At 32.9% G+C, this 19,192-nt stretch overlaps 3 protein-coding genes across 4 annotated transcripts; 1 reads left to right on the top strand and 2 right to left on the bottom strand.

Annotated features, from left to right (window-relative positions):
* Positions 1-4,923: 4,923 nt before the first annotated feature.
* LOC103827974 (serine/threonine-protein phosphatase PP1 isozyme 7) lies at positions 4,924-7,367 on the bottom strand. Of its 2 annotated transcripts, none has more exons than XM_009103539.3 (4): positions 6,954-7,367; positions 6,321-6,880; positions 6,018-6,239; positions 4,924-5,231 (listed from the first exon to the last, which is right to left on the bottom strand). In XM_009103539.3, the coding sequence occupies exons 1-4, from the start codon at positions 7,126-7,128 to the stop codon at positions 5,193-5,195; spliced, it is 996 nt and encodes a 331-aa protein (XP_009101787.1). In that variant the 5' UTR covers positions 7,129-7,367; the 3' UTR covers positions 4,924-5,192. The 2 variants fall into 2 exon arrangements, with proteins under 2 accessions (XP_009101787.1, XP_009101788.1); XM_009103540.3 differs by having other exon boundaries at positions 4,924-5,213.
* A 597-nt stretch (positions 7,368-7,964) lies between these two features.
* On the bottom strand, positions 7,965-12,616 carry LOC103827973. The gene has a single exon (XM_009103538.3). It carries the CDS (start codon positions 10,040-10,042, stop codon positions 8,108-8,110), a length of 1,935 nt encoding a protein of 644 aa, XP_009101786.2. The 5' UTR covers positions 10,043-12,616; the 3' UTR covers positions 7,965-8,107.
* A 541-nt stretch (positions 12,617-13,157) lies between these two features.
* LOC103827972 (RING-H2 finger protein ATL16) lies at positions 13,158-18,059 on the top strand. Its single transcript, XM_009103537.3, has one exon. It carries the CDS (start codon positions 16,741-16,743, stop codon positions 17,833-17,835), a length of 1,095 nt encoding a protein of 364 aa, XP_009101785.1. The 5' UTR covers positions 13,158-16,740; the 3' UTR covers positions 17,836-18,059.
* Positions 18,060-19,192: the final 1,133 nt, after the last annotated feature.

Genomic DNA, 19,192 nt, shown 5'->3' with positions numbered 1-19,192 from the left:
GAATCTCAATAATACGTTATACTAATGAAACTACAGTGAAATCTCTATAAATTAATAATAGCGGGACTACACCAAAACTATAATTTTTTTTATTAATTGATAGAAATATTAATTTATCGATATACTAATTGAACCAAAAACTCAATTTTATTTAATAAAATTTTTTAGCATATATTAATTTATAGAGTATTAATTTAAAGATGTTATACTATAGTTGAAAAAACTACTCTCGTATGTACGAATTCACCCGCTTCAACAGTTTACTATATGTCATAGTCAACATAAAGATATTGATTATAACCGATTTAATGCATTATTTTCAGATGGTATGATAGATAGTCTTACATTCATGAGATATATATATCTTGTTCGTATATGACAAAAAAATATATATATATATATATATCTTGTTCGTATATATATTGTTTGTGTTTTATAAATTGTACTATAATAAGACCTCAGTAGTACGTAATGATAAATTAAGTACTCTCGTATGAATTTAGCCGCTTCAGTCGTTTAATATCCTACTCAGCATATATTGTGAGATATGTATATAGTTTATGAACGATAATGCATCAATTTTGAATTATATGATAAATTCTTAAATTCATGATATATTGAAATTGAAATATGTAAACATTTGTGTTGGCTTGCTTTGATTGTATAAATTTTTGTATTTTTCTGAGAGGCGACGGTTTAGTGATGCAACTTCTTCACATTTCCTGGTAACAAAAACATCTTAAAATTATTTTATTGGAATATTTGTTCACATTACGAAGTGGATATGATACATATCCGAGCCCTACGCAAACGTTAGAAAGTCAAGCACACAAAATTAAAATATATGACCAAAAGGAGTTTTGTTATTTATTTTGATTTTATTGACTGAGAATTTCTAAATTGATTGTAAGACGAGCAGTCATCAAAAACAGGCATAGTAGTCAGTTTTTCTTTTTACAACTAGCATAGTAGTCAGTTACAAGAGGAAAATGTCTTAACTTATGTCGAACTCTAGTAATTATGATAAGTTCAGTATGATTTGGTTTAGTTATGGCAAAACTTTCGGTTGCTTTCGTAATCAAGTGGAAAAAAGGATTTTTCCCAAACTATTTTTTTTTGTAAAAAAGGAAATTAAATTAAAGACACAGACATAAAAATAAAAATTATTTCCAGTTCATGTAATTAATTCAAGAATAAAAATTATTTTTTCGTAATAACTTTTTTTTTCTAGAAATCTTCTACTTATTTCCAGTTCATGTAATTAATTCAAGAATAAAAATTACTTGAGTTAACTTGATCCTATAACTTGCACAATTCATTTTCTTGGAATTAATTCAAATTTAAATTTCTTGGGTGCGGTGATACAATTCGATAGGATCAAATCTGAAGTTTTTTTTTAATCCGATTGTTAGTTCGGGCCCACTCTTTTTCTCACCTTGCTCGGTAATGAGGCCTTTCAGGTCTCTTTCTTAGCGCGGTTGACGGTCGTGCAAAAAGGCATATAGTTGGGTCTTCACAGAGGTGACTTCTCACCCCTTTCCTCACTGCCGATACTATTGTGCAAGAGTGTGGATGCGCCAGATCTTCACGCTACTATGTCTCCGCTGCGCCTCTATCACAATACGCCGTCTCAAGCATCGACGGTTCTTCACAGATTTGGTTCTACAATCTCATTCCTTTTCCCTCATCGCAAGAGCTACCGTGCAAGAGTGTGGTTTCGCTAGTTCTGATTGCTACTATAACATAGCTGCGTCTCCATTACATTATGCCGTCTCAAGCATCGACGGTTCTTCACAGTGCGACCCTTTCCCTGGAGCTGCAATCGTCTACCGAGGTTCTCAGACTTCTTGTTATCAAAACCCGTTGGTTGGGTTCTTCAACGTCGATTTCGACTTTTTTACGTTCTTTCGAATGCAGGCTTTAGGATTACAAGTGAAGCTTCTCTATGGATCTCTTCTCTCTTTAGCCACATCTATCATTCGCTATGTTTTAATTGTTTTCGTTTATCTTTTTACCGTCGAGGATCACTCCGGTTGTAATCGACTTAGCCCATGGGGCGTTTAGTTTAATATAAGCATTTGGTGTTCAAAAAAAAAAAAAAAAAAAACGGGTGCTCCTTTCAGTATGTGTCTTTGGCCATCCTTTTTTTCCGTCCATCTTGTGCTTCAAAGCCTGTGAAAATTGCAAACTCCGATAAGTTCATCGAACACTAGCTACATTGAAGACGTCACGGGAAGTCTCCCGACATCCGAGGAAGCGAAGTGAAACTCACCTTCTCGTGGTTAACGTTAACGGTTAAGAACGGTATTCGATTTCCGGTAATTTAGGATCTGACTTAGCGGAACATATCGTGTTAATGGGTCGAATGAAGCATTGAAGCTTGTTAGGAGATTTCAGATTTGAGTTGTTTTGTTCGAGTCGAATTTGTAATCTGATCCTCCGAGACGATTAATATATAAATATTTATTTACAAAAACAATACTTAATTTCTGTAAAGATGTGTACGTTACTTGTTAAAACAATGTGTTACTTGATACTGTGTAGTTTGATATACCCAAAACGAGCTGTGGATTTTACTCGGTTTGAGTCGGAATGGAATTTCTTTCCACTCTCTAAAAAAACTTGTGCACTAATCAATTAATTATATTAGTGTTCTTAATGATTAGTATCCCCTAAAAGATTTATATCGACGTGGTTGTGTTGACCATACATATTAAGGTATAATTTGTTACATGAGGGCCACAAGTTTCAACTATATATGTTCACATTATATTAGTTATATGTTAATTTGTCAATGGACGTACGTAGATTAAGGACTTCGCATAATTTAAGACAATTATATGCTAATAAAAATACTTTGTCCCCACCAACAGCTAATTCCAGCAGGTAAACATCCCCAAACTACAAGCAAATAGAATGTGACAATAATGATCCATAGGAACTATATAATTCTAGAAAAGAGAATTGTATATAGCATGTACCAACCATACAGAACTTGTGCATGATCATATGGTTGACGCGGTAATGGCTGCGGCCCTGCGGGTGTGATTGGAGTTGAATACACAAATCTAAACCTTTGGTATCAGTTAAATGTTTAGAAGTATGATAAGCGTTAGAATAAAATATATGAAAAAAAAGATATGGAAAAATACTATGATTTATCAAATCAAAAAGAATAAAATGATAAGCGTTGTCCGGAAACGAGAATAAAAAGACTAGTACGTTAATTTTTTTTTTTTTTTTTTGACGTTTAACGGCTACGTTAACTCAGTACCGATGAAAGAAGTGAATTGTCATATTTCCAGAAAGTTGATATACTTATTAAAAACTTAAAAGCCCAGTCCAGAACAATCATTGTTGATTGGTAGAAATTGGGCTTTTTTGTTTATATAACTAAGTTAAATATTTCTTTTATTTATTGTAACTATATCATTTATTAAAACTTATGGGTTTTAATAAGTTAGCTCAATTTGGCTTCAACAAAGATGAGATAAAAAATTGAGAGTTCCTTTAACTAGAGTTGGGTTCGCAGGTCAACCCGCCAACCCGCAGGTCGATTCGTTTTTTTACTCAAAATGTTGATCCGCATGATCCGCAAAAAAAATGATATACCCTTACTCGCTTCTGAGATTTGCGGATGATCTGTGGGACTTCCAGATAATATTAAATTTAATAAAATAATTATTTTGCAGATAATCCGTGGGACTTGCAGATAATATTAAATTTAATAAAATAATTATTTTTATTATCTATTAATTATTTTTATAAAAATAATAAAAATAATATATTTATGTTTAAAATTATATAATTTTTAAAAATATTTTCTATATTTTTATGAATTTTTTAATTTTATTTTTACAAAATTTTGTTTTTTTTTTAATTTTATTGACGGATACCCGCGACTCAAATTTAGTCCACTCGTCCTGCTTAAAATTGAGTCAATCCACACCTGCACCGCATCTTAAATTTTTTCAATCGGTCGATCCACACCCGTCGATAATGACTCAGATTCCCAGCACCACATTTAACCAAGCATAATAAACAAGCGTAGAAGAGAGTTGCTTGATATCAAAAATGATACCAAAGATCTCCTTGATTTAATGCTTGTTGTTGATTATTCAACAAGCGCTAAACAGTCGGTGCATACTCCAAAATTGGTAGTTCAATAATTTAGCTAGGAGAGCTTGATTGAATAATTGAATAATCTTGAAACCCAAACCCCTTTCTACCGTTGGTTTTGCTAGATTATCCCATGAAAGTCATTTTTTTTTCTATCTGAGTTGTCCCACCAAAATATGGTGAGAACTGAGAACTGATTGTATTCTTTTGCACAAACTGATAGGGAGTTGGAAACAAGAGATACTGTAGATTGGGGTGGCCGTGAAGACTGATTTACGTATAGTCAATTTTCCTGCTTTGGATAAGAATTGAGTTAACCAGCTAGCAGATTGAATGCTCTTCTTCGGCTTTATAAGACTTTAGCTGATTTACATTGATCGCATGGACCCTGCCTAATCTGTAATTGGGTTAGTCATGAATTCATCTAACTGAACCCGAAGCTCTTCAGTGACCTTAATGCTCGTTTCCTGATTCATTGGGTATTTTGAGTATCAGGTAACCTACAATTGACGAGGAGAATGCATCCCAAAAATTGAAACGGATTTCCGAAATGTGACTTTATGTTCATTGTAGCGAAATCTCGAAAATCCCAAAAATCCGGTTCAAATTGAAACAGATACACTAACAGTTATCCCCAATTCCGAAGGTTAACTAATGTATTTTGTGTTGGATGCCAAAAGAAAGAAAAAAATCGTAGACTGGATCCATGAGGTAACAATCTAAGCTTATTTACGACTCATTAACAGACAAGCCTTGTGAATAAAAAGATCCAAAACGGAAGAAGTAACTTTAGGAAGATGTATGTTGTTTGGTCGAAAAGAAAACAGGTTTTATTCAAAATTAATACAATTACAAACAAAACTACATCGAGAAACAAACACGCAAAGTTATAAACAACCCAAAAAGTAACAGAAGCTTCCAAAAGTACGCAATTCAAAAATCCTCTTGCTCTCTGACCATGATACGGTGTTGTTACGGTAGCATGATTGCTAATTAGCTCTTATGCTCAGTGTGCTATGGAACCAACAACTGTATGTGAAACTTGTACGCTTTCAGAACCACTCAAGTCTCAACTAGTTGTATTGCTTCGAACTCTGCGAACTCAGGATCGACTGGAATTAAAAATATATTTCGATCAAATGATTAGAGATTTCGAAGTTGCCTTGTAACATGATGGTATCACTAAACGTATGACTGACTATAAATATAATGAGAAATTAAAATCACATATTTAACAATGTTGCTTTTTCATCTTTTTTTATAGAACTCATAAGATAAAATAGATTCAAAACTTAAACTTTAAAAGTTGTTCAAAACAAAATAGAATTATATAACTTAGGGAGGCAACTTTAACTTACGTAAATAGCACAAAAACACTTAATTATCCTATTAACGAAAACTCAAAATGCGTTAACTTGGTCGAATAAAGTTAACATCAAGTTTTTTTTTGGTTAATAACATAGTTGACCCATCATTGTTTAATCTTTCTACTAGTTCGAAAGCAAAAGAAAAAGCGAATTTAAAGCTTAGATCTTATTAAATCATTCAAAACATATATATATGCCCTTTTCAAAAAAGAACAAAAACGTATATAGATATACATAATACACGAAGATTATTGTAATAGTAGTATAATAGAAAAAAAACAGAAAAACAGTCTAATAGAAAATTGCATTTATATATCGATATAACTTCTTCTTTTTTTTTCTTTTTGATCATCGAGAATTTCATTAAACTTTTAAACAGAGTTGATCAGTATTATATTTCGAAAAACAAAACCATTCAATCAAATCCTTTAATTTTTTTTGGAACTAAAAATCCTTTTATTCTTTAACACAAATAAAAACATACATTTGATCCACAAACTGAAAAAGATTATGGGATTAATTAATATATACCTTGACTTGAGGATAAGGGAAGCCAGTTTTAACACCACCTCTACTTCCGAAGCTGAATTTCGATTTCTTCTCATTAGGTTTTAAGATCTGAAAAGAGCAAATCAAATCCTCGTCTACACTCATCATCGCACCTGCATTGTCGAACTCTCCACAGTAATTCGGCGCTGAGAATATCGTCACAAGCTGCTTATTCGCAAAGAACTCAAACCCATCTTCAACAACCTGAGACGAAACCTTTACTTGCATCAAACGTAAACACATACAAAACAAGTTTCTTGTGACGCAAGTAACAATAACACAAACCTGATGAGCCCTACAGATTAGGTCCAGATCGAGTCTTTTAAGAAACTCAGAAACCGTGTCCGATCCAAAAGTGTAGGAAACTCCACGATCGTTAGGACCCCATCCTCTAACCACTTTATCAGGATCAGACCACAAGAGATCACATAGTAAGCCACGGTCAGGAATATCAGTTGGACGGCGAATGTCCCTAATCTGTCTCAAGCTACGCAGCTCCGGGGAGAGCCCACCGTGCATACAGAGAATCCTGTCATCGATGAGTGCAGCCACGGGGAGACAGTTGAAGCAGTCGGTGAAGATTCTCCAAATCTTGACACTGAAACGGCGTTTGCACTCGTCGTAGAAGCCGTAGATGCGATTGATTGAAGCACTCTCGTGGTTTCCTCTAAGAAGGAAGAAGTTTTCAGGGAACTTGATCTTGTAAGCGAGCAAGAGACAAATCGTTTCAAGGCTTTGTTTGCCACGGTCCACGTAGTCTCCAAGAAACAAGTAGTTTGAACGAGGAGGGTATCCTCCGTGTTCGAATAGTCTCAAGAGATCCGGGTATTGTCCATGAATGTCCCCTATAAGCAAAAGGTTCCATAAGAACACAATCTCAGAGAAGAGATAGAGGGAAAGAGAGAGGAAGAAGAGTACCACAGATCTTGACAGGAGCTTCGAGTTCCAAGAGATTTGGCTGTCTCAAGAAGATATCTCTAGAGACGAAACAGAGCTGTTTGATCTCAGTTTCAGACAACTGAACAATCTTTCCTGGTTTCTCTCTAGCTTCAAGCAATCTACTGATCACTGAGTTTAACGCACCAGCTTCCATTAATAAAACCTTAATAAACAGACCAACAATGAGATGAAACAACAATGACAAGAAGCCTATAAGAGTTTATAGTAAAAAGAAGCTATTGAATATTGTAAAAATGAGATGAAACAACAAGGACAGGAAGCCTATAAGATTTATAGTAAAAAAATAAGCGATTGAATATATAGAAAACAAATAAAAAGTTTGGAGATTTGATGTTCTTTTTATGCTTGATCTTTGAATAAACGAACGGTGACTTGAAGAAGAGCTTTATAAAGCCGCGTTAAAAGAATATATTCTTCTTCCCTTTTAGCAAAAGCCCATGTATGAATCATCTGCCCACATTGTTCTAAACTCAACTACATTATGTAATAACTAAATATGTAAAGCTAGTTCATAGCAACACATTTTTTGTGTGTGTTTGTTGAGCTTTCGGGGCTTGAGTCCAATCCGTTACGTCATTCTTCAAGATCCTTCTCCTGGTAACTAGAGCGGGAAAAAAACGATAGTCTCTTCTTCACAGAATCAACTTTTTTGGATTCAAGGCAAAATTCTTATAAGCTTTGTTTGTTGATTAGTACGCATCATGTGAAGCAACTTGGCCATCTACAAGAACATATTCGTTATGAAACTACCGGATGTGAGAGGACACCACAGGAATAACGAGATAAAAGAAAGAGAGATTGGAGAATATTAGTTTGCCTTTTACTTCCATTAGAACCAAAAGAGAGAGGAAAGATTCCAAAGTTAGGAGGAAACAAAGAGTAATGCCTCTTCTTACAACTTCTAGATCATTTCATTTTCTTATTTTTATACCTAATTAGACTTGGGTACTTCAAATAAAAAAAAAACAAGATAAACAAGATTCATCTTTTTCCTCAAACAAGAATCCTCTTTTTCCTCAAACAAGGTCAAAACACAAAATGGGAAAACAAGTTTTCGAAAAGTAAACTCAAAGAAACTGATGAGTACAAAGATTAAGCAAGTGAAGTTTCTCTTAGTCATGAACAACAAGCTTCTTGTACTCCTCACCTTTAATGGCTAGCCACATGACATCTTCAGGATTCACAATCCCACCTTCCTCAAGAAACAGATTCAGTAGATTCTTTGAAAACCCGCTAACCAAAGCTACTCCTTTCTGCTTAGCAGCCACTGGTGTCGCCGACGAGTCTCTTAGGTTCCAAAATACAATTTCTGGAACATTCTCAAAACCATTCTCCTTATACTTCCTCTGAACCACCTCATAATCTGTCTCCCATTTCTTCTTGGACTGTTCCTCGTAAGGAGAAGAGTAATAATCACTGTCTTCTGTTTGCACTGCACTGTCGAACTCCATGTCGCTGAACACAAACAGCCGCTTGATCATCTGGTCATTGGTTAAGTTATTCTCAACTGCAACCTCTAGGATCCGATCAAACACCTTCTGAAAATCCGTGTTCATCCCCCAATCCATTTCTCTGACAAACTCAGTCTTCTCTCTCAGACTTGAGCCAGTGACTAGATGAAGCTGCGGGTTTTCGCTAAAGGTGATCACCTTCCCTTTCCACGGCTCTTCATTAAGCTCCGAAACCAACAACCCAAGCGCCACGCAAACCTCCATAGGTACACCCGCCATGCTCCCGGACACATCACAGACCGCCAACGAGTTCTTCATCTTCCCCTTCTTGGCAACATCTTCCACCATTCTCGCCCACTGAAGCTCTGCAACTTCCGCCCCAACTTCATCCTCGCTCAGCTGACTGATTATCTCGTGAGGAAGCAACGCGCCAGCCGCCATCTTCTTCTTCCCGGACTTCACATCCTCCAGAAACTCCCTAAACCTCTCGCTATCATGCTTCTCAAAGAGCCTCTTGTAGTTGGTCATAGCAACCGAAGCAACTCTATTGTACTTCAAATGGTTCCACTCCTTTGCACTCATAGACACCTCAGGCAGTGCGAGCGCTTTACGCAACGGAACAAGAACTTGTTTCCTCAGCCTATCTCTGATCCTATACGCATAATGCGACTCTTCTACACCTTCGTACTCATCTCTAGAGAACATCTTTCTAGCGATTGCCTCACATATCAATGTAGTCTTGTCGTACGAAGAGTCAACGGAAGGGCACCACTTAGCAGCTAGACTAATCTTATACAGCTCATTAGCATTCAGACACTCCAGATCGGTTTTCAATAAACCGGAAAACAAATCCGCAATGCAATCAAACAGTAATCTGTAGTTAGCATCAGAGTTATACCTCTCTAAAGCTTTTTTAGCCTTCTCGAACTCTCTATGTTTCCTCAACGCTCTAGCCTTTGTTTTATCTACATGAGCACCAAGCTCCTCGGCGTCTTCAAGAATCCTATCTTCCAAAACCTTGGAGCGAGTCTCTCTCGTCCGCTTGAACTGGCTCTGGTTCCTCTTCCTCCACACCCGTTTCGTCCCTCTCTCCTCCACCTCCACCTCCTGCGGACCTTCAAGGATCCGGTGCAGAATCTCAGGCAAGTCTTTGAAGTATCCGAAATCGACGAGAGACGGGAGATTCAAAGCTAGGGTTTTGGGGTGATTCTCGTAAAGCCACAAGGCTGCTGTGTAAAACCCTTCTTTGTCTGACTTGCCAGTGCCTCGAACTCCTCGGAGGTGGCAGACGAGTTTCAAAGTGGTCAACGGGTCGTGGGACCAGGAAACCGCTAAGCGTTGGACAAGATCGTTGGGAGGCGTGTCGGGCACGATATGGAAGAAGAAATCGAGGCAGGGGCTGCCCGAGGAGAGAAACGTAGGCGACAAGTTTTCAGTCAGACCCATCGGTGGGCGTTCCTCGAGGGCTAGTGCGGCGGTCTTGGAGATCAGATTTTGGTCGGTAGAAACAGGGGTGGTGACAGGTTTCATGATCGGAGTCTCCACGGCGGCGACGACGGAAGGTGGACCTAGAAGGGCTGTAGTGGAAGAAGCCATTGAAGAGAGAAGAGACAAAGAAATGGTGATATGGTCTAACGATTTTCTTTAGGTTTTGACTTTGTTTTGTAGATGGATGGAAGCATGATGTGAATGAAACACACAAATATATAGAGAGAATAGAAAACCCTACGGAAAAAAAAATACGTGTAAGCTATAGAAAATATACATAATGCATAGATCTATGATTTGGAAATATACTAAATATTTTCTATATTACTAATACTTGGCAAGAGATATGTGGTAATATGTATATCCTAGATATGCAAAGATCCTTTGTAGAGTAGTGCCACGTTGTGGTGTAACCGTCTATGTTTTTTAACTAGATATACAAAGATATTTTGTACATTAGTGCCACGTTGTGGTGTAACCGTTTATGTTTTTTTTAACTAAGTAGTGTCTTCGCGGCGGAGTGAGATAATTATAAAAATGTTTAAATTATAAAATGAAATTTTTTTTTAGGATAGTTTTTTTAAAATTTTTGTCATAAAAATAATCATTAATAATAAAATCACCAAAATAAGTTTTATTAAAAAAATGTATTTTTATCCAAATATTAACTAATATAAATTTATGGTTTAGAGTTAATGAGTGAGATTTTGGGATTTAGGGTTTCAAACTAAAAAAAAAAAATATTAACAATTTCAAAATAAAAAAGTGCTATTTTGGTGATTTTTTTCTTGAAGACTATTTTTGTGATAAAAACTTAAAAAAACTATTTGAGAGAATTTCCTTTATAAAATTTTGATTATGTATATTATCATTTAATTTAACATTATTTTTATTATAATTTAGCTATAGATTAAATTACATACTTGTGATTATGTATATTATTGTTTAGTTTAACATTATAGCTAGGAAAAAATTGTGATTATGTATATTGTAATTTAGTTTTAACATTATATTATATTTTACAGATCAGAAAAGTTTTAATATTTAGAAAAATCGATGAAAAGCAGGTGCAAAGGGAATAGGTTTTAGTGAAAGCGGAAATTATGATAAATTTCGTTAACAAATTTACAATTTTTTTGTTTGTAAGAATATTTTCTGTTTAAAATATTTTACATTTAAATCAGTGCTTTTGAATCCAATCCAGATCTCCATACAAGTCGGTAAATCTGGTGATCCGATATGTAATACTGGTTTTGCTTTTAATACATATCCATTATTTAAAAAACTCTATAAAACCCGCAAAAAATTCGCTAGGATCCGATGATAACTATTGAACCGATGGGTGATCCAATTAAATTTAAATTGTATTATTTTAAAAAACTAAAGTTCATTTCGATGTTTAATTAATTTTAATCTTATTGTTTTCTTATTATATGTCATAACTCCAACTTATTACAAAACAAAGTTGTGGTGAACTATTAAAAATAAATATTAACAAACTATTAAAATTAAACAAAACAAAAATAAATATTAACAAACTATTCAAATTTAAAATTTTCGTAAATATTCATTTTCGCGTATATACGCGGATGAGTCACCTAGTTATCATTATTTCATATTCATGTTAAACACATCAAAAAATTTGTAATAGTTTTTTGTTTATCTTTAATGAGTTTTGTAATTTATTAGCAGTTTAATTTATGTTGGATATATACCATCAAAGTTTTGTGGAATATATACTTTCAAGTTTCTACATACATTAGGAATTTGTAATCATATTTCAGATACAAAGTGTATAAAGAAAACGATGGTGTATTTCGACAAACCTTGACTAATGTGAAACGAACCAACCGTAGATCTCATACAAGCAAAAGTTCTTTTTTCCTTGCAAAAAGTTTTAGAGCAACCCATTTTAAAACGATGGGAAGTCCATAAACATTTATTGTTAGTGTCGTTGTGTGTGAGAATTAATTACACAAACGCGCCAGTGTTTTGTGCCAAAATCGTCAACATATGCACACGGCATACGCTAGACTACGTAAACAGTGTCGGTCCTATTCTTTTCATTTGCTTTTTCCGGTAAACATAAGTTTTTTTTTTTAACGATAACAGAACATAAGATAAGTTTTTTTTTTTAACGATAACAGAACATAAGATAAAAATCAGAAAATGATAAAGCAAACAAAATTTTGATTCGTGTTGTAGAATTGACTTATCGTCCGATTTTTTTCTCCTTAAGATTTAGACAATTTTGTGGTCTTTCGTTTAGAACCCCCACCATGAAAGTTAGTTCAAGTGTTTTCAAAATACTGCATCACTAGGTTAAGATCCGCGCCTTGTGCGGAATGAACATTATATATATAAATTATTTTATATATTATATGTTTATAACATATTATGAAATAATAAATATATATTGAATAATTAAAAAGTCATTATCTACTACTTATATAATTAAATTGGTGCGAACATATAAATAAATTTTATAAATCGAAAAAATATTTTTTCTATTTGATATAATATATAATTAAATTTAAATGATAGTAACATATATGTGGTGTATTGTAATATTAATCTTTATTAGAGGATGCTTTTTCCTCATATTTGTTTTTTATCATTTGTATCTGTTATAGCAAAAAGTTTAAATTAGTGATAATAAAATTTTCACTGTGAGATTAATGGTTTAAGTAATTTATAATATTTTAAGAAATTAAGTTGTCAATACTTTTTCAAAATTTTTATCAAAAAAATGTTCAAAGTAAATTTCAAATTATGATATTTTTGTATTTTTATATGGCATATAGTTTAATTTAAAATGATACATATATTTATATACCTTTTATTTTTGATACTTAATAAATGAGACTTTCAACTTATATTAATTTTTAATTATTTGTATCATGTCATAACAAAAGTTTTAAATCATAGATCACAAAATTTGAATGTGAAACTTTTAACAGTTTTAGTAATTTATATTCGTTTTTAAAAATTCAAAATATAATATATAAATATTTTTTTTTATTTTTATTATATGGTTACTATGATTGTTTAATTTATTTTAATAGCTTAAAATTAAACAAATATAATTATAATACACACTTATTTTTATCAAATCTTTATTATTCAAAATCATTAATTGTCATATATACTTTAGCCATATTAGGCAATTCCGTAATCTTATTTAAGGAAATAATGAAGCACATTAATAATGTATTTATTGTAGTTTAATAAAAAGCTTATTATATATTTAGATAGACCAATTTATTTCTCTAAGGATTCTAAAAATCATTCTAGTGATGACACGCGGCTACAAAAAATGTTGTAATGCTTCTCAAATAATATATAAGGGATTACTTGATTGATAAAACAAAGTAAATATTTCTCAAGCAAGATATAGCATCCAATGCTAGATTCTTATATACTTTTTAAATCTCTTTATAAGGCATGGAATAACTATTACTCATTTTGAAACAATAACCGATACTTATTGAGCATTTATCTAGTAAAAGATAGATTTTAATTTATTGATTTCAACTAAAAGATCATGTTTGCTTTTAACAGTAATTAATAATGAATGTTTTTACATCGTAGAAAAATGTAATTTGCGAAAAAAATATTTATGTTGACAAGACTGACTAATGAGTTCAATTTTCAATTAGTTTAATTTTAGTTGAAAGTAATATTTCTCAAACCGAGATCCAAAAGTTTTTTTTAGGCATTTAATGTCCAACGTTGGATAGCAAACTATACTTGAAAAAAAGTTTACTTCAACATAAATAAAACAACACTAAAACTTGATCCGCGTCAATACACGAATGTTTGATTTAACTTGTGTTTATCGTAAATTCATAAACTGCTGATTTTATAAAAATTCTCATTTCTATTTTTGTATGTTTTGTTATTTATATATAGAGTAAAATATATTATTTTATTATATATATGTTTGATAATGATTTTTTAATTTGTACATAATATTATATTAAAAGTTTTATAACTTGATGCAATTTGATGTAATATAAAAGTTGTATTATCCTTTAATATATGCGATTTAGTTAATATTCATACAATATATGAATATTTATTTGGTTAGATAAGCTTTAAAATTTTAATTAATTAATTTAAATTAATTTTAAATATAGTGGTAAAATCTGTAAATAATAAAAATACAAAAAATATTTAATTTATTGTAAATGTAATGGTTAAATGTGTAAATAAAAATAAGTACTAAAAATACTGTTATACATGTTTCCAAAAAAAATTCATCAATTATTAATTTTAATAATATAGATTTCTAAACAGTGACAAATTGCAAAATCTTGCAATTAGACCTTATCGCACCGCGCATTTTAAATATCACCGATGTCATTAACTTTTATTCGTTTACCAAAAATTTCATTTTAATCAACCATCAATATGTAAGAGTGTACATAGCTAGTCGAATGTATCAAAAGCTATTGTGTTGATAAATATAGCTGTCGTGGAATGCATGTGCCCAAAGTTTACTTTTTGTTTTTTCGTCTTTTATTGTATTAATTTACAATGAGTCTATGTTGACTAGTATGGACGTGTTAAAAAGTCATACCAACCCCTTTATCATACACGTTTCCAATCATTAATCTATGCCTAAAATCCAATTTAATTACTCTACATCTCTGTAAACCATCTTTACCTCGTAGACTTTTATTCGTACCGTTATCAATGGATGGTTACTTGTGAATTGTTTAACTGACCATTTACACATATTTCGACTCTCTTGAGATATTTCTGAATCATAAGGATCAAAATTAGTTTTTGACAAAAGATTATGAGTTTTTATATTTTCAAACAGAATCAGTTTCATATACTTTTAAAAAATATATATAATTAATTATATTAATTGGCCCGAGTAAATCGCAAATAAGAAAAATACATACGCCCAATAATGACCGGAGAAACAACAGTACTAGGTTACAAATAGACAACAAACTTAAAGCCGTAAGAAAGCAAACTAAAAAAACAAGAAAAGTAAAGTGAAGCTTCAATTCCGATGGACAACACAGTTGCGAACTCCGGTGGACAACACACTCTAGTCGGTGTGTCCAAGATCAGCCTTAGATCCATCTCCGCACACCGTGCTAGATACCACCTGATGAGCGTCCCACGTCCAAGAATCACTGGATCTGGAGGAAGACACCGGTTCCCAAAAACCCTAACCCCATCAGTTCCCATGGTGCCTCGGTTTCATATACTTCAAAGTGACATATTTAAGTTTCAGATTTGAATGGTCACTGCATATAACAATGTTTAATACTGTAATATACTAGTAACGTATTGGCCATTCTAACAACTAAACTTGTGAATTCAAGTTATTAACTTATCGTTGCAGAACAAAACACAGATAATGACTAAAAAGGTAATGACTAAAAAAGAGGTATATAGTTCAACAAAAGAAAAAGAGATAATTCTTAAAACATTTTTATCACATTTCATAATTTATTTCAAAAATAGTGTGAAAAATTAAGTATGAATGAAAAATAAAAAAATTACTCTAAAAAAATATATATTCTATTTTATTATTATATTTTTAAAGTAAACTATAGAACAGAGATGAAAATACTGTAAATTATACAATTTTTCACGTCGTTATGCTATTTAATTTTGGGAAATGTTTTAGTCACATCATTAGTCTCATTATGAACATTTATAGCTAGTTAGATAGGCTATACAGTCAGACCAACAGACTAACCCACTAAAATTTTTAAAGAAAAAAATGAAAATTAATCTGTGTACGTGGGATTCATCTCAAAATTGAATGTTTAGAGCATCTGCATTGAAGGTTCAATGCAGAAGTTCACACCTTTCCCAAAAAAAAAAAAAATTAAAATATTCTATTTTTGGTGAACTCAGCTCTTGCAGGATCACTGGGATGAACCTAGTTCATCACTGTATCGCGGGCCCCACGCCACGTGGCGGTCCGTGATTGGTCCGCTTAATTTTTTTTTAAAAAAAAAAAAAATAATAATAAAAAATTAAAGTTATGAACCTCCCTTAAGATTCATAGATGCTGATGCCCTTAGATAATCAAGGATACAAGTATTATTAAATTGCGACCGACAATCATGGTTAGATCATAAATGATAATCTAGTGAACCAGATTATATATCATCATTACTCGCGTTAATTCAGACTACAATTTTATCTACTTATTAGACGAACTTGCTCTATCAGAAGGATCAAATCAGATTTTTTTTTTTTGGCATCGGATCAAATCAGATTGGTCATAACCAAAGGTAGCTCAAATTGTATAATCATAATTAATGAAAAGAGTTTTTTTTTGTCAACTTGAAAAGAGTTTCTTTTAAAACAATAAAAGCAATGTGTATTGTATAAATTAGAATTAATGTGAATAAATGTCAGGTTTCTTCCTTAAATAAAAAGTTCCCCACCACTTGTACTGGTACACATAAACAAACAAAGAAACAAATTTTCAATTTTCCCACTTATCATATTTGATACTGATATTCAATTTACACCAATCAGTAAAGAAAAGAGAAGTCTTACACCAAACGAGTCCCACCGATCAAGAAATTTAGAAAAAAAAAGATTAAAATAAATATAAAGAGACTTAGAAATGTCACCGAACTTTCATTTTACTCTCTCTCTCTCTCTCTCTCTCTCTCTGTTCTCCATTTTTTCTCCTTGGCTGACCTCTCTCATCCTCTGCTTAACTATCAATTGTTTTTCTCCCAAATCTTTTAAACAAATCTCATATTCTTCAAAGTTTATGCTTCTCTTCCTATTAGAGAATGAGCTTGTTCTTCTAGTTAATGGATCTATCAGCTCGTCGTAATATCCTCCGGGATCTGAACTTTACTCCGCCGCCGCCACCACCACCACCAATGACTGTTTTCCACCGTGTGAGCTCGACGGGGACGAACTTTCCGATCATAGCCGTCGCCGTGATTGGAATCTTAGCCACAGCTTTCTTACTTGTAAGCTATTACGTTTTCGTTATCAAATGCTGTCTGAACTGGCATCGAATCGACATTCTTGGTAGATTCTCACTATCCCGACGTCAACGCAACGACCATGGTGGTCCTATAAGGCTTTACTCTCCGAGGATAAAACGCGGTCTCGATGAATCCGTCATTAGAGCAATCCCTATTTTAAAGTTCAAGAAGAGGAGAGAAGGAGAAGAGAATACTTGTCAAGAATGCTCGGTTTGTTTGAATGAGTTTCAAGAAGAGGAGAAGCTGAGGATTATCCCACACTGTAGTCATTTGTTTCATATCGACTGCATCGATATTTGGCTTCAGAACAATGCCAATTGCCCTTTGTGTAGAACTAGGGTTTCTTGCGGCACAAGTTTCCCTCCCGATCCGGTTTCTGCTCCAAGTACTTCCCCAGATAATGCGGTATTGGGGTCAGACACCGGCGAAAATGAGTATGTTGTCATCGAGCTAGGTGATAGCATCAGTAGTGACAGAGATAGTCCAAGAAGCGGAAGGATACGTGTGGTACAAGAAAGATCGAATTCAAGTCACCTACTGAACCAAAGTTCGATCAGCCAATCTCCTAGGAAGCTTAACAGAGGAGAGTTTCAGAGAAAAGGAAGAAAGCTTCACAAAGTCACCAGTATGGGAGACGAATGTATCGACATTAGAAGAGACAAAGATGAGCAGTTTGGTAGTGTTCAACCCATCAGAAGATCGATCTCGATGGATTCGTCTGCAGATAGACAGCTGTATCTGGCTGTTCAAGAGGCGATTATTATCCGGAAAAATCAGGAAATTCCGGTGGTCGGAGAAGGAGCTGGAGAGTGTAGCAGTAGTAGCAACAAAATGAAGAGATCCTTCTTCTCTTTTGGGAGTAGTAGACGTTCTAGAAGTTCTTCCATATTGCCTCTTTATTTTGAACCCTAATGGACCACTTTGCTTCTTTGTTTTCTTTTTCTTGTTTCTTCCTAACATTTGCTTTTTATTTTTATTGTTTGGTCGGTGAGGTAGGTGAAGAATACAGGCCTGTTTTGGATTTTAGAGGTCAAAAGAGTAAATGAGTTGTATTGTGAAATTATTGGACTTTTTAAGTTTGAAAAACTAAAATCTCATTTTGCCAATGAACGAATATGAACATACTTTTGGTGTTACATTCATTTTCATAATAAAGATGCTACATCATATTCCAAAGTCAACAATTTTTTTCTTTACGTTGAATTTTAGCTTAGTACTAGAATCTGCTTTAAACCACTATGAACTAATATAATCGTGCATTTTTCTAAACCAATACTATCTTATAAAATATTACTAGAGCTTTTTATTTTTCAATTGAATGGCTCGAAAAGTTTTGTTATCCAGAAAGTGATTCCTTTAAGAGGAAAGATCCTTATTCTTTTGCGTTTGTAGGGTTTAAATTGATTGAGTTGCTGAATGCATTTGCGTTCAGAAAAATATAGACATCTGTAAAAATTAGTTCTATTTCAGATACATATCTAAAAATTAAATTTTTGAAAAAATCACCGGATTAGTCGATAGCATGATTCGTAATATTCTTAGTAATTGATGAGTTGTTACCATAAGATGTGAGAAAGACTATGGTAATGATACCTAAGCATAAATGACAAACTTATTAATAACATAAGAAAGTAAGGTTGTTTTCTAAAAGTGTTTCTCAATTAATAAAAAAAGTATATTATCGGACTAAATATTAGTAGCTAGATTGTTTAGCAAATCTATAAATATGCATATGATCCAGAAAACAGCAAGTAAAAACTAAAAGTAATATAGGAAAGAGACGACCAATGGTCGCAGGAAGTGGACACTTAAAGGATCATGAGAATCTAAAATGTAAACAAGATGAGAAAGTTATGGTATGGGGGGACTTAAAAGTAGACCTACCATTGACTCTTGGTCTTGCTTTTGTAATTACATTACCATTGATTTATTTTTGAGATTTTTAGTCGGTCAATACTACAATTCAAACTTTGTGTGCTACTGATTTTATTAGTATTATATTTATCCCCTATATATTATTTGAGAAGCATTACAACATTATTTTGTAGCCACTTGTCATCCCTAGAATGATTCTTAGAATCCTTAGAGAAATAGTTTGGTCCATCTAAATATATAATAAGCTTTTTATTAAACTAACCATAAATACATTATTAATGTGATTTACTATTTCCTTAAATAAAATTACGGAATTTCCTAAAGTGGCTAAAGTATATATGACAATTAATGATTTTGAATAATAAAGATTTAATAAAAATGAAGGTATCTAATA

The sequence above is a fragment of the Brassica rapa genome, chromosome A06, assembly GCF_000309985.2.
Source record: "Brassica rapa cultivar Chiifu-401-42 chromosome A06, CAAS_Brap_v3.01, whole genome shotgun sequence".
NCBI lineage: Eukaryota > Viridiplantae > Streptophyta > Magnoliopsida > Brassicales > Brassicaceae > Brassica > Brassica rapa.
Note: the sequence above shows the minus strand (reverse complement) of the source record. Positions and strands in the feature narration are given on the sequence as shown.